At 31.6% G+C, this 15,347-nt stretch overlaps 1 protein-coding gene across 7 annotated transcripts in view; it reads left to right on the forward strand.

The window, feature by feature from the left end:
• The window catches only part of LOC106787307 (protein kinase shaggy-like), a 37,448-nt gene that overhangs the window by 8,435 nt on the left and 13,666 nt on the right, over positions 1–15,347 (forward strand). For 2 of the 7 annotated variants that reach the window (XM_014749554.1, XM_014749556.1), the window contains exons 2-3: positions 13,823–14,034; positions 15,144–15,227. In XM_014749554.1, coding sequence (XP_014605040.1) covers positions 13,823–14,034; positions 15,144–15,227 — 296 coding nt within the window. Of the gene's footprint in view, positions 1–10,335; positions 11,296–13,822; positions 14,035–15,143; positions 15,228–15,347 lie in introns of those variants that run through there. The other 5 variants (XM_014749555.1, XM_014749557.1, XM_014749553.1 and 2 more) reach the window with 4 other exon arrangements.

Here is a 15,347-nt window from a genome sequence, read left to right on the forward strand (position 1 = left end):
GTCGTCCATTTGGAGGAAAGTGGACTTTGATAGAATTTACCGTCGTCACACTTTATATAGGAAATTCTCTTACAAGGAATGAAATTATTTGACTTATTACTTTAGGGGATACCTTTATATTTCAAACCTGTAAGATTGCTGCTACTGCTACTATTGATCGATATTATTATAAACTATTCAAGAAAAAGAAAATGAAAAACACCCGTTATATTGGCCGATATATATTATGTGTTACGATATTGCAGCAATATTTTTCTTCTCTATTCGTTTATATATTTTATTTTATAGGATTTTTCTACAAAAAAAAAAAGCTTTTTAAATTAAAGCATCCTTATACAACATTGTCCCATTACTTTGACTTATAGAATATGTTTGTAATATTTTACAGAAAGATAATATTCGGACAAAAGTCTGAAATATAAAAGATTGTTTTCCAAAATTGACACAAACCTTTTTCTGAACAATCCAATATACTATATTTATATATATATATATATATAATATATATACGAGAGAGAAGAAAAATGTACTCGTGTTAGAGAGAACAAGGGTTCACCTGGTATAATATGTGTTAAAGAAAAAAAAAAAAAAAGATAGAAAGAGAAAGAGAGGGAGGGAAAGAGGAAGAGTGGTACTATGCCAAGAATCTTTTTTTGGACACGAACTTTGTAGAATCTCACTGCGGATGTATGCAACTTTTAATCCTTTAACTTTGTCATAGTTAATGCAGATAATTAATTTTACGATAAATAGTATAACATTATACAAAAAAATGAGACTAGGAAAAGGGGTGGAGGATAGTTAAATCGTTCTGAATGAATATAACGAAATAATTCTAATTGGTATTTGATTCATCTGTCAGGGGATACTAATTTAAAAATAATCACCACGTGATCATCCTTTCTGCGATATAATTACGTATCGATATATTACTCTCGGTTGCCAGGCACGATTTCGAGCTTAACGAAGAAGAACGGTTTCTACTTTATTCTCGTGTACTTCGAGTATCAAGGATCGATTATCCTATTCACGGGAAGAGAAAGGAGGGAGTGAGAAGAAAAGAAAAGAAAAGAAAAGAGAAAAAAAAAGGAGTTAGATAGAGGGAGGAATCGTCCTGACCCGAATCAACTTTTATAGTTACTCGAGAATCGATAATCGCTCTTTCTTTAGTCGATTCTATCATCTTTTTTATCGGTACCGTTAAAGTTATCTGTTATATAATCGATGGCCTTGATAAGAGATCGATCAAATTTTATTTGAAAGCAACATTAAAAAATTTGATTTTAATGATAAGTAGTTTGATCTATCTGAACTACCTGAACTTTGTTTTAAAGCATGGGATATGTTGTTATCTTATGCGAGCTTGTAATCCGGTTGCATTATCTCAGAGATAATTCAAATATTTGATTATTAATGCGATTTGATATATAATTCATGCGCGTGGTAAAGGTGTTTTACACACACATGCATCCTCAATTTTTTTTTTTTTTTTTTTTTTTTTTGAATACTAACGAAAGGCTTTTATTCGTTGGAAAAAAAATCCTCACCTAGTTTCTCTTATTCGAAATCTCTCGTTCATTCGTGTTAGTTTGGTTAGATTTTTACGGGTCGTCGAAAGTTCGATGAGTTTCTGGTGCTAGGCCAAGCCTTTAGGGCGAACCACACCTTGTTTTTCTCGTTTCAAGGTCAACTCAGACGGCATCATTAGGTACAGAGGAGTCATCAAGAAAGAGAGAGATGCATCTCTTTCAAATATACTGACCCTACCAGCAACAACAATAGTTCATAATTATTTGTATCGCGATCGTTTCGAATAATAATCAATCTTTTCTATAATTCCATGCGAATGGTAATATTTCATAAAACATATTTTTTTTTAATTATCAAATGGGGAAAAAATAATACACAAGCATAATTATATTTAATGGAAAATTTTCAATGAAAGATTTAAAACCACAACTAATGATCATTGGGACATTCTTTTATAATAATTAGTGTCGATGTTTTCGACATCGTTTCTTTGAAACGATGGGGAATCCATGATTAAAACTTCTATCTATCTTTATACTATTTCATTCTTTTAAACTGTTCATCTTCATTTGAATATTTTTCTTCCTACACTTTTTTCTACTCTTCTTCTCTTCTTTTATATTCTTCTTATATTCCTTTATTCAAATCTATTTTTTCAAATAAATTTACGATTCATTATGTTCCACGCGTTTTCTTTGATACCTTGGCGATATTCGTTTCTCGGTAGTGCAGGTGTCACGACCTTGGCCATAAGAGGTGCAAGTAAGGTTAAAGTTGAACGAACGTAGTTGGAATTATTCATTCGTATGGAGAGAGAGAGAGAAAAAGAAGAAAAGTTTATGCAAATGTATGTAGAAATGCATGCAAACAAATAACAAACAACCCGTTCGCGTATCTTATTTCTTTATATTATTTATCATTTATTGTCGGAAATATCCGATTGAAATATTATTTCCCTGGAGAGAGTTATGAGAACTCTACTACTACTACTACTACTACTACTGGAAATGGTTGTGATCGATCAGAAAAAATACGAATAAACTTTTTCCCCTTGCCTAATATATACGTGTATTATATGGGTATATGTAGTGTGTGCGTGATTGGCATAATTCGTCGATTCGATGCAAACATTGATGACGTCATTACATAAACCCACACAAATGCATATCGTACAATCTCTCTCTTTCTTTCTTTCTCTCTTTAAAAAAGCCAACGGCACTTCCTTTGACGTCGTCGTATTCGCGTTACGTTGTGTGGTGGTGATGGTGTTGTTCACTCGGAACGGTGGGACAACACACCATGAAGAAGGAATACACGTGAACACGTACGTATGTACGGTGTCACGGAGTGAGAACAGAGTAGTCGATAAAGAGACAGTTACACTGGTGTGTAGTTGGACAAAGCCAAGCATAACTGCATAAGAAAAAGAAGAAGGGGAAATAAGAAGAAGAAGAAGCGAGAGATCATTGAATACTGTGAGAAAGATTGGGTGGGGGTGTGTGGGGGGATGGGAGGGGACCGACCACCTGGGTAAGCAACGGTGCCGGCAACGGGGACCTTTCGATCCGTTCTTTCCCTTCCCTTTCCCTTCCCTTCCCTTTCCATCCCATGTTGCTCTCTCATTTCACGTAGGTCTCTATCCACCGTAAGAGAGCTTTCACGCCTGCGTTTAATCTTTCCTTCATCGACCCGTGTGTGTTAGTGATGGCGGCGCCACTTACCGACTCAAAAGGCGCCACCAATCGCGTTTATTCAAACAAATTTTCTTCTCGGTCAGTAATACAGAACGCGATATAAACTACGAGAATTATATTTAATCTTTCTAATAATTTCTAATCCGAATTCTTTTCTATTAACTCTCAACGAAATCTTTCTTCTATAGATATATTTTTTATTGGTTTTTTCAAAAAACATATGTGAATAAATGAAGAAGAATAAAAAGTAATGTTTGATTTATACAAAATCATACCTCAATTATATCCCCCTTTTTTCTTTTTTTTTTATCCCGAATTAGATGAAAGTTGATCGAATGAAATACTATAGAGACAAGCGTATCCTTTTTCTTTTTCAAACGAATAAAACGACGTGGGTATTCTAACTTTTTCTTTTTTCTTTTTTTTTTCTTTCTCCCTCTCCCCCTCTTTCTATTCTCCCTATGCTTTTCTATTTTAAGACGTCACCGAGATTTGCAGCAGACGTTACACAGATGTTGACCACGTGTCCTTAAAAATTACAAACAGCTACCGTGAAATAAAATAAAGTTACACGAACTCTTGCCGAGTAAAAGATTTCTTTTATTCTTCGCGAGCCCTGAACGTTCCAATGATCTTCCTATCTCTTATATTTCTTTTTTTTTTTTAAATAAAAACTATAAATGTGCAAGCCGGTCATTTGACAAAACGATGAATTTAGTAAAAAAAAAAAACAAAGTAGCAGTATACATTGTCATAATATAATTCGAACATTTTCATCTAATCGTAAATTAAAACACGTGTTAAGAAATGAATCTTATTATACCCGTAAGAAGAAACTCTGTATCACGTACGGGATATTATTGATTTAGCGCTTCATTGATCTGTCACCGGTAGCAAGCAATCAGCTGTTCTTATTGCGCGCGCGCGCGCCATGTATATGCACACGCAAATATTCGTGTCGACGCACCTTATTCTTCTTACCTCACTTTTTCATCGTAATCGAACGTATTAGAAGAAGGATAGAAATGTTATTATAATTATTTCAACAAAAAAATTCAAGAAAAAAAACAAGAAGATTCTAGATTTTCTATTTAGAAAAATTCTTACACATTTTATCATTCGAAATAATATTATTATAGTTGTTACAAGTAAAGAATATTATAATCTTGTAAAATCTTGAAAGATTTGTAAAGTTGAAGAATCACGTTAACGTTTAGAAAGAGAAAGATGGCACGTGAGAAACGAGGCCCCCCCCCCTACCCCCACGTGACACGAAAAAACGTCTGACGTTTCTGTCGGAAGAAAAAAAAATCGCAAAGGGTTGGAACCATCCCTCTTCTCCCTTCCCCCTTCCTTCTCTATTTCCACGTCGCCCACACGTTTCTTTTTTTTTTCTTCGACATTGTGCTTTCGTGTGCTTCTTCTCGTAATCCTTGGAATCCTTATATGTGAGCCATGCAGTCCTGACATAACGGACAAGCTGACAGAAAGAGAAAGAGGAAGAGAAAAAGTTAGAATAAACCTTTTTACTGGTTGAAAAAGGTCGACGAAAAATACTTATTATTTCATATGTTATGATATTGATGCGAATCTGTAAATATTTATGCATCTCCATAAATGCATTTATTTATCTATCTATTTTCTTGCTAAATATATATCGTATGTATTAATAATGTTAATGTAAAAACATTGAATTTGCATCATAGCATGATTTTTCTATTTCTACAGACCCGGTTGACTCCTATCTGCAATTCTCGAATGCATTTAATAAATGTAAATATTTATTAATGTATAATAATGTTCGTGCTGTTTCAATCAACATCCTATGAAAGAGTTTATTGAAGTATGATTTTGTATCTTTTTTTCTTTTCGTTCGTCGAATTCATTTTTCTCCATTTAACCAATGTCAATTGGATTTCTAACGTGCAATCTTTTTAATACTCTTTCGATGGGAAGCCAAGCATGATCGATCGATTTTTGATTTCTGAGTTTTTTCCTTCACCGTTTCTTCCTGCCTTTTACTATTATCTTTTCTATTTCTATTTCTTTATTTCTTTTGCACGGGAAGAAGATGAAAATTGAATGAATTATTCTTCACGGTTATAAAATGCTTATCAATTTTTTTCTTTCTCAGTAATATTCAGTAATACATCTATTGATATATTTAATAATGATTATCAATTAGTAATATTACATAAGGATTTGTCTTTTTTTTTTCTTCTTTTCATTTTAATTCTAATTAAATTTTGAAAAGATCTCTGTATTAGTGTCTTAACGATAAAGAAAGAAAAAGAAAAAAAAGAAAGATATAATCATAGACTCGTGTTTTACATTAACGTCATCATTAATCTCGTGAACTTTGAGGGGAACGTGCTTACCCTGATAACGCACGAGCCGTTTTGAAATCTTATCTATTTCGATGATAAATAAAAAGTTTAAAGAAGGAGAGAACAAAAAAAAATTGGAAAATCTTGATACATCAGTGGGATACTAAAGTTTTTTTTTTAACCCCCTCAATTGGATTACCATTTTCGATGGTTCTGATGGACCACGAAGAAAACGAAGAAAGTGAAATAAAAATAAAAGAAAAGAAAGAAAACGTGCCTCGTCGTCTTGTTGAGACGTCTAGACACTTTGTTTTCGTGAGGCCAACTTTTTGATAGGATCAACTAAATAGACTACTTCTTCTACTGGGTGATTAATCTTCTTATTTTTTTCTTTCTTTTATTTTCTCTTTCTCTCTCTCTCTCTCTCTTTTTTTAATAAAGATCTCGATGAGATTGGTCACGAAGGTCTTATTGTTAGACTTACATTAGAATTAGTTGCCACGAAGGACAACGCTTTTAACGATCGTCTCGTTATTTTTTTTTCCTTTTATTATAATTAGGCCAAGTTACGTTAAAAGGTTTGCCCCCCCCCCCCCATGCATATACGTATAGACAATTTTGATAAATTGTCATCGATTAATAAGATTGTTTTTCAATATACTAAAATGAATAATTAATTCAAGCTTATATCAAATTTTGTGCGAAGCTTCGTGAGTTTTTCAAGAGAGAGAGAGAGTATAATGATTATTCAAGAGATTTTCTATAAGCTTGGAATAATTATATTTACCGGAAGTGATAAGCAGGTGCAAATAGAGATTACGAAACTTGACTGTGAAACTTTTTAACTCGTCGACTCGTTTAACATGGTCTTGCTAATTTCTCTTATGTCAATATGCCTAAGTAAGTAAGTAAAGATAAATCGATGGATTAATAAGGACCTGTCATGTCTCTGTTTATTTCTTTTTTATCGATTGTCTTTTGTTTTTAATATGTTTTTTTTTTCTTCTTATTCAAAGACATCCATCCATCCATCTATCATTGATTGCAAATATTTTTTCATATACTTTTGTATTTTTAAATATAAATTATTACTTATTTGATCAGCGAGTCTTGAAATACTTATTCTCATATATTTATATTACATTTTTTTTCTTTATAAATATTATTGAAAGATAAATTATCTGTCTATTTGCAGGGGCTCATAAATTTGATAAATTCGCAATATCGTTTATTTGAAATAAAAATATAAAAAGAAATAAAGCACAAACCTATTTATTTGTACAATATCTTCTAATGATAATAACATTTAAAAGGAAGTGACGTAATCGCTCCGTCTTGTAGTGTTCCCTGTCGTCAAGTATAGAAACTAACTAATCAAAGAGGTACGCCAAGGGGTAACCCTTTTGAATTCTAAACTCCTATGATGCTTTCTTGACTATGTCGGTAATGCAGAAAGAGGTTGTTATGCATATTGATTGACTACGGTTTTATACCTTTCTCCTCTGGCTTATGCGCGAATGACAAACTATAATTAGATTAGTTTAGTTTAGTTCTTTAAATAACTAAAACATCGATTTGTGTTAAAAAGACCGCGTCATAATCTGTTAACGTCATGAAAATACGTCATCTTCGTAGGAATGTGTGAAGATTCTTCGCAATTCATCTATTACGAAAGAGTAGTGAAATAGAAAAATATATAAAAGAAGAAGAAGAAGAAGATTTTTAAATGGAAAAGGATTGACACCCACGCAATTTGTTAGATATTTCAAAAAAAAATTCTATTCTTTCCCTAAATCATCTATCATGTTTAAATAAAAAATATTCAAAGTTCTGGTTTAATAGGGAAGTTGTTGGTTTTTCAACAACACTTGACGAACGATTATTAATTAGAGCGAAATAATGATTAACCTTTAAAGGAAACTCTATTGTGTACTTTATTTCTTTCTTTCTTACCTTTATGCACTTTCATAAAGGAATTTTCACTATCGATAAGAGAAATCTTGTCAGATGATTTAACTTTACAAGTTAGAAGAAGTGAACATATAGAAATATTTATCTATATTTTATTATTTTCTCTTTCTATATCGTTCTTTTTAGTTGTTGTTGTTAATTTTACGTTAAAGTTAACTTCTATCGGAGGACCTGGAATAATGCCAGAACAGTTGAGACCTACCGATTACGACATTATCCCAAATCTAGAATAGTGTGAACGAACTCGATTAAACTAGAGGAGAGAACAATCGTCTCTATTTTTCTCTCTTACCCTTTCCCATTCCCTTTCCCTTTTCCTTTCTTACTCTCACGTATTTTCACTCTCTTCTTCTTTAATTTGTTGTCAAGATTTTCTGTTTCAATCGGTTAACTCGATTATTCGATGCATTCAGTGCATCAGTTGCATTTTTTCCATGATACTTTATCAAAAATACATATAATATATATATTTCTTTTCTTATAATTCGTTGCTTTTTAATCTTTCACTGTTATCATCATCGCACACGTCCATGAGAATATTTCAAATCAAATGGATTTCTATCTTCGCTGATAACATAAATACAAAGTTTTCCGACTCTATGATAATAGATAAAAACGATGTAAAACGAACATCGTGTCTCATCGTACAATCAATAACTATCTCTTTCTTAATTTTATCTTCTTTCGAACAATTTTATCATTTCCTTGAGATCTTGACGAAACAGATAACATAAATTTTGTTCTCTTAGATACCTAGATTATTCGTTTATTTCTAACTCTTCAAAAATATGTACTTAAAATATAAATTGTTTGAATGTTTCGTCACACACAAATACTCGATGTAATCATTATCGTAATATTTTCTCTCTTAATCACAATTTGCAATTGTAATGTGAAAATTAATTAAAAGAAATTAAAACAAATAAATATCGTAATATTAGAATAAAAAGAAAAATAAAGATTACGTAAAGCTCGTTATCATTTAATCGGCCTTGCAAGAGAAATAAACGAATTTAATTTACGCGTGGTAGAATCTTTTTACAAGCCGAATAGAACACGTTTTCTCGTAATGGTGTTTTTCGGCAAACATCCGTCGGTTTAGTGCCAAAACCATTAGCACGTCCTTGCAAGTCACGAGAAGATGATGAAGAAGAAGAAGAGTATCGGTATAAACGAGAATAACCGTTGGATATACAGCCGATCTATTTGTATCTTCGATCAGCTGCACTACTGGATCATAACTCAATTGCATATGCATGTGCGTATGCGTTGCTGCTTCCTTTACTTAATCATTATACACATGTACATACATATGTATGTGTTAGTTCGCGTGTTCCATATATCTTATGCATTAGATTGCTCAACATGTAATATTACAACTCTTGCAAGGATTGAATAAAAATAAATAATAATAAGTATCTATTTAATAGTCTCTAAGATATATGAAACTTCATTTGGATTGAAATCTATATTGTTTCTTTTAATTATAATGAACATGAAATAATAGAAATAATAACAATAATAATATAAATTATAATAAAGTAAATAAAATTGATAGAACAATAGTCATTAAAATCTATTCACTCTTAGTATAAAAAATATTTACCAAAACTTTTCAAAGAAAAATATCAGAGATTGGAATGCTGTAAATTGTGCATCTTTGCAATTTCTTTGAAAAGTTTTGGTATTTTGTAATTGTGTTGAGCTATTTGTCTTTATCAGTCTGGTTGTCTGTTTTTCTTTCTAATTGTTTGAGTATCCGTCTGTATTTTTATTCAACTTAATGTCTCCCTTTGTATACCTGCATGCATGTATTTCTGATTGGCATAATCTCTATTTGTCTGGGGCTGGCTATCTTATACCCACTTGTTTCTGTCATATCTTTAAATGGGATTAAGCGCAGTAGTAGTAAGTAACGAGAAAGGATGACGATTAAACTAATAATAGCAATAATAATCATCATAATGGGTTCTCCTCGGGCGTCAACGATGAAAACGTAGATCGGAAAGTGGAACGCTCGTTTCTTCGAGTTTCTCGATCTTTATCGAATTACACTACTACTGTCGTTTTGATTAATTTCTACTCTTGTTGAACATCTTTCTTCGTTATTATTCTAACTGTATATTATGTGTTAACTTCTCTATTACATTTAGATTATCAATTATTTCTAGCTAATAGTAGCTAACAAGTAATTTGACAATGTTATTATAATATCTAAATTACTAGTAACATTTATTATTCAATCTAAAAACGATTACGAATTGCAACGTTATTTATTGTGTTAAACCAAATAAATATGCATTTCTAAAAATTCATTCCCCGATATATATAAATGTCCGCTAACCGCATCCAACAAATTTCGTTTTTCCAATTATCATCGCACTCATACTTTTTCCAACGAGAACATTTCGAACTCATCCGTATTTTCAAGTATTCCTGAACATTTGCCAAAAGTATCAAAGAATCGTGACTAATCTTTCATGATAAAAAAGAATAATACTAATATATCTTTTATTATAGTTCCTCGTATATAAACGTCAATAAAATCAAATCAAATAATACAATAGAACAAACGAATCGAAGAAATAAATAAGTAAAGAAGTAAGAAAGGAAGGAAGTCAGGAAAATAAGAGTAAAATTTATTTGAAAATGAAACTTATTTTAATCACTTTGAATCGATGCTTTTTCGAATGAACCGTGACTGTCAACTACTACCATCCAATCCTCTTCCGTTATCCCTACTTTGCGACCCTCCCCCCTCTATCGTGGCACCAATCAACAGCCACGTTGATCCGCAAACTTGTTCGATTCGTTTAGTCGCGTGTCAAGACGACACGAATCGGCTGCGACGTATATTCGTTCTTGCAAGAAACGCATCAAATAACGTCCAATTATTTATATTTTCTTTATTATTTTACTTCATTTTTATACATTTATATTTTTATATATTCCAAATTTTGTGAATATTTTCATCGGTATTCTATCAGTGCAGTGTCAGTGTCTTCCATTTATTCTCACTGACTGTTGTTCACCTTGTGTGTCGTGTCGTGTGCATGAATTTTTGTATTTTTTTTTTTCCATATGCACATATATTTGATGGGGATTTGACTCTAACATAAGATTGGATTCTTTTGTCGTGTGTGATACTAAGTTTCTTGCAAATTTTTTCCTCGAAAGAAACAAAAAAGACAGTGACTATTATAAACAGGAAATTGTGAAATAAGAAGAGTAGGAAGAAGTAGGAAAGAAGAAATGCAAAATACATCGATCGCGTATTAAAATAATAATTCTAATCGAAATCTTATAGAAAATTTGGAAGAACATCTCGTAGAATGAATGTTCTAATATAATTTTAAGAGAGAAATATAAAATCTTGAAGTGTTCTCCGTCTTTTTCGATGGAGAATACGAAAAGAAAGGACAAAAGAAAAAGAAAAAATATTAAGTTACTTAAGAAAACAATAGATACTTTGACAAAAGAACTGCAGTAAAATATTATTGACGTATTCGAAAGAGAAACAAAAATAAAAATAAGAGAATAAAAAGAGATAATCTCTGGAGGAGGAAAAGAGAAAAAAAAGGGAAAAAAGAAAATGGCTCCAGCTAGCACGCTTGATTGGTCGGAACCTTGCCAACAGTGGAGGTATCCGAAACTTTGTCCTTCCGGGCAGAGACACGAGAGGACGAAAAATGCTGTAGAATTGAACGGCAAGGAACCCAATGGGGCTTACAAAAAATTCTGCAAATTCTTACGTCAGCTGGGAAGCAAAAGACGTAAGTGCCGATAGAGTGCAACTATATAGATTATTCGGAATAATCACTAAAACATCATTCGGATTGATATTTATCAGACAATCGATTCGACATATTCGTTCGAAATATTTTTTTTTTCTATTTGAGTGGCAAATGATTAATATCGCGGAATCTATAATCATTTAAAATTATAGATTTAAATCTATAATACTAGTATCTTTTATATTGAACATTATCAAATTACTTATTGTTAGATATACATATACGTACATAATCCTTTAGGGTTTTTCCCGATGAATATAAAATCGAGATCGAATGAGATTTAACGTAATCGTGTTTCGAATGACGTAGCAAGTGATGATTGCGTATATGTCAGTTTTTTTTCAATGTCAGGAAAGTAAAGCGATGCATGTTATATCAGAATATGTTACTGTTTGTGGTGGTGGTGGTGGTGGTGTAGGCTAGGTGATGATGTCGGCGTGAAATTTTCCAATAGGTTGGCTAGATTCCCTAGCTTAGGTGGGCAGACAGGCAGGGTAAAAGGGGGGTCGAGGAAAGGGCAAGATTACACGATGCGAATATAACGTGATAAAAGGGATAAAAGCGATTAGATGAGACCGCTTGTTTTACTTTGTTATTTATTACACGCTTAATTAAACCTAACACTACTATCATTTTATATACGCGTGTATATTAATATCTTTTTAATATCTTATCTGTATGCTACTATAAGCGGGATTTCGGAGATGTCATCTTTTTAGGCAATTCGCCATTGTCGTTGCCTAATCTATCAGTTAAACTGTATAAATTATCGTCTTATCTAAACTGTGATCTCGTAAATTAGGCCCTGGTTCATAAATTAAGAAACATCGATCTGCTGGAGTATCTGTCACATTAATGTCATTACTTAATCCCAAAATACAAAGATCAAAATGCAAAAATATTTTAACAAAAAAGTTGTTTCTTTATAAAACACCAAAAAAAGAAACATCTTTTATTAGCCATTGCCATCTCATCTCAACCAATAAACTCTGTTCATCGATTTCTTCGATAAATTCTATTGGCCTACATTGTTCTCTAACCAAAATAAATACATTTCATTCTAGTATGATCCAATTGGTTGTTATTCCTTCGATTGATCGAAAAGTTAGTAACGAAGTTTGTCGCAATTATTCGGATAGATAATATATTTCCTAGAAATAATAGACAATTATTTGTCGTATACGGTTAGTCAAAATTAACTTGTTGCCCGATTTAGAAGGATGAAAGAGTCTGAAGTACGACGCAGTTTACGTTTGAATAAAACTATTAAGAAGGATGAAGGTACCTATTTTTATGCTTAATCATTATGGGATACATTCGAACTAATTTATCCTGTCAAAATCTGAACATATGTATATATATATATGTGTGTACGAAAGATTACAGTTAGGTGTACGTGTGCATAGGGCATCTTCTTTATAATTCAAGAGTATCGATAAGGAAATAATCTTTTTGAAAAATATCCTTCGTACTGACTGAGGCTTCAGACAAATAGACAAACACACGAGAATAGACGCAAACCTAACTTTTTTCTTTTTTTATTTTCTTTTCTTTCTTTCTTTTTTCGGGAAAAAAAACCTTGTAAAAACATTCTAACCTGTGAGAGATATCTTTGATCGGTGTTCCTGTCTGATGTCTACATTCTCAGGTTATTTATTCTTAACGTTTATATACAAAAGTAATAATATATATTTAACACGACGTGTGTTATTGAGATTATAAATGAAATATACATATATATACTTAAGAGAGAGAATATATATATATATATTTACTTTTAGAATGAACGAACAAAATAATCTAAGAATTATTGATGAACCGAAAAAAAAAATAATGGCTTTTTAATTCAATTAAGTTTATTTATTTAGTTAATACTTTGATTGTATTAATGGGTATGCATTAAATAATATACGAATATAAAATATTATACGAGATTAAAAATGTATAATGATTATATTGTTCGTAGAAGACGGAGATAAATAGGGTCGCGTAAAGGAAGGAAAGAAACAGAGAAGGAGGAGGAATAAATGTTTAAGTAGAAGTTGAGTTGCAAGAATATATGAGAGGGAGTGGGGAAAGAGGTGGAAGCACATATGTGGTGGATAGGAGGAGGAGAAGAAGAAAACGATGTCGATAAAGAGGTGGTCGCTTTGTTCTTCGAAAGATGTTTTAATTGATTTCGCATGTGTGCATAAAAGATAATCTCACGTGATATCTCCGTCTTCACTTTGTGGTTTTATTTTTCTCTCTCCCTCTCTATCTTTTTTCTATATCTCAATAAAGTAAAGATAGATAAAAAGCCTTGTTATACATAACAAGCTTTATAATATTATACATCGATAACGCATATCAAATATTTCCCATTTTGTTTTTCTTTTTTTTTTTTGAATATTGTTTTATTCAATTTCTTATAAGAAAATAAAAAAATCATTTTTTCTTTTTTTTTTTTTTTTTTCATCTTTTCATTGTACTGTAGCGTTGTGGTTTTGTATTTTTTTTTCTATGGGTGGTACGATGTACAATCCAGGCAAGGATGGCAGCAAGGTGACGACAGTAGTGGCAACTCCTGGCTCTGGTCCAGATCTACCCCGAGAAGTAGCCTATACCGATACCAAAGTCATTGGCAATGGCAGTTTTGGGGTTGTCTATCAAGCGAAACTATTCGACACGGGAGAAATGGTTGCCATTAAAAAGGTTCTACAAGATAAACGATTTAAGGTGAGTTATTTATATCTTTTTTTTAATCAAATTTCAACGTGTAAGTAACTTTATACGTTCTCCAAAAGTGTCATTGAATTTTAGACAAATTATATTATTTAAAATATAAATTACTGATCGAAATTCCAAACGAACAAAAACTTATTTGCATAAACGAATATTTGTGGCTTATCTTCGATAAGAATCGTTTAAAAAAACTCGTCGATCCATTTATATTTTTAATTCACTGTGCTCGCGAAAACGATCAACAAACACGCATTATTATTATTATCATCTTCTTTACCCTTTCGGAATTTTGCAATTAAACGAGGATTCTTCTTACGTTTACATATGCTTGTTTTTCTTTTTTCTTTTTTTTACGATAAGAGTTATTTTGAAAACTTATTTCCGTCCCGATTCGTACATATCTAATTAATCTCTCTCTCTCTCTTCTTTATTAATATTAATATTATTATTATTATTCCCCTTCTGTATATACCGATTAATTAATGATTAAAATTTTCGTTACGAACGTACGATGATATCTTGCGCAATTTTACGTGACGTCATGATTGTGTGCATCATTTATGTATAGGTCAATTCGTATTGATACACAAACATCCGATTGATACGTTTTAAGAGAATGCATTTCTTCATCATCGTTCTCCCCCCAATAATCGACTTTCTAACTTTTATCAAATAAAGACGTACGAGAAATTATTATTCTACTCTTCTTTCTTCTTGGTCTCTTCGTTATTCTCTTACGTCAAGACGTCAAAATGAAGAAGAAGAAAAAGAAGACGTTTGACGTCTCGATTAGTCACGCGATATGTACCTTGAATATCAATTTTAGAGAGTTTCAACGTTAACGGCATGTTACTTTCAAGTTATGCATTACTATATATCTATTTATAATATATCCAGGGTCCCATTTATTCTTTTGAATAAACCAGTGGTTCCCAAAGTGTTATGAGAGTACCGTAACTTTTTTTTTTTTATATATATATGACGGTGTTGCGAAATATTAACTCAATTTTCATCATTTCTACAAAAACAACGAATGTTTATAGTAAATTAATCATTATTCTCTTATCGTCTTTGTTATTTTTTCTTTTTTTTTTTTCTTTCAGAACAGAGAATTACAAATTATGCGGCGCCTCGAGCACTGCAACATCGTCAAACTAAAATATTTCTTCTACTCTTGTGGTGATAAGGTAACTATTAATTTTATTATACATATGTATATATATCTATTTATATATATATATGTATTTCTTTTTTTATACATACATATATATATATATGAATATTTATACATGTATTTTATTATATAA

This window comes from Polistes canadensis, unplaced genomic scaffold (genome assembly GCF_001313835.1).
Source record: "Polistes canadensis isolate GaletaPanama2010 unplaced genomic scaffold, ASM131383v1 scaffold_98, whole genome shotgun sequence".
NCBI lineage: Eukaryota > Metazoa > Arthropoda > Insecta > Hymenoptera > Vespidae > Polistes > Polistes canadensis.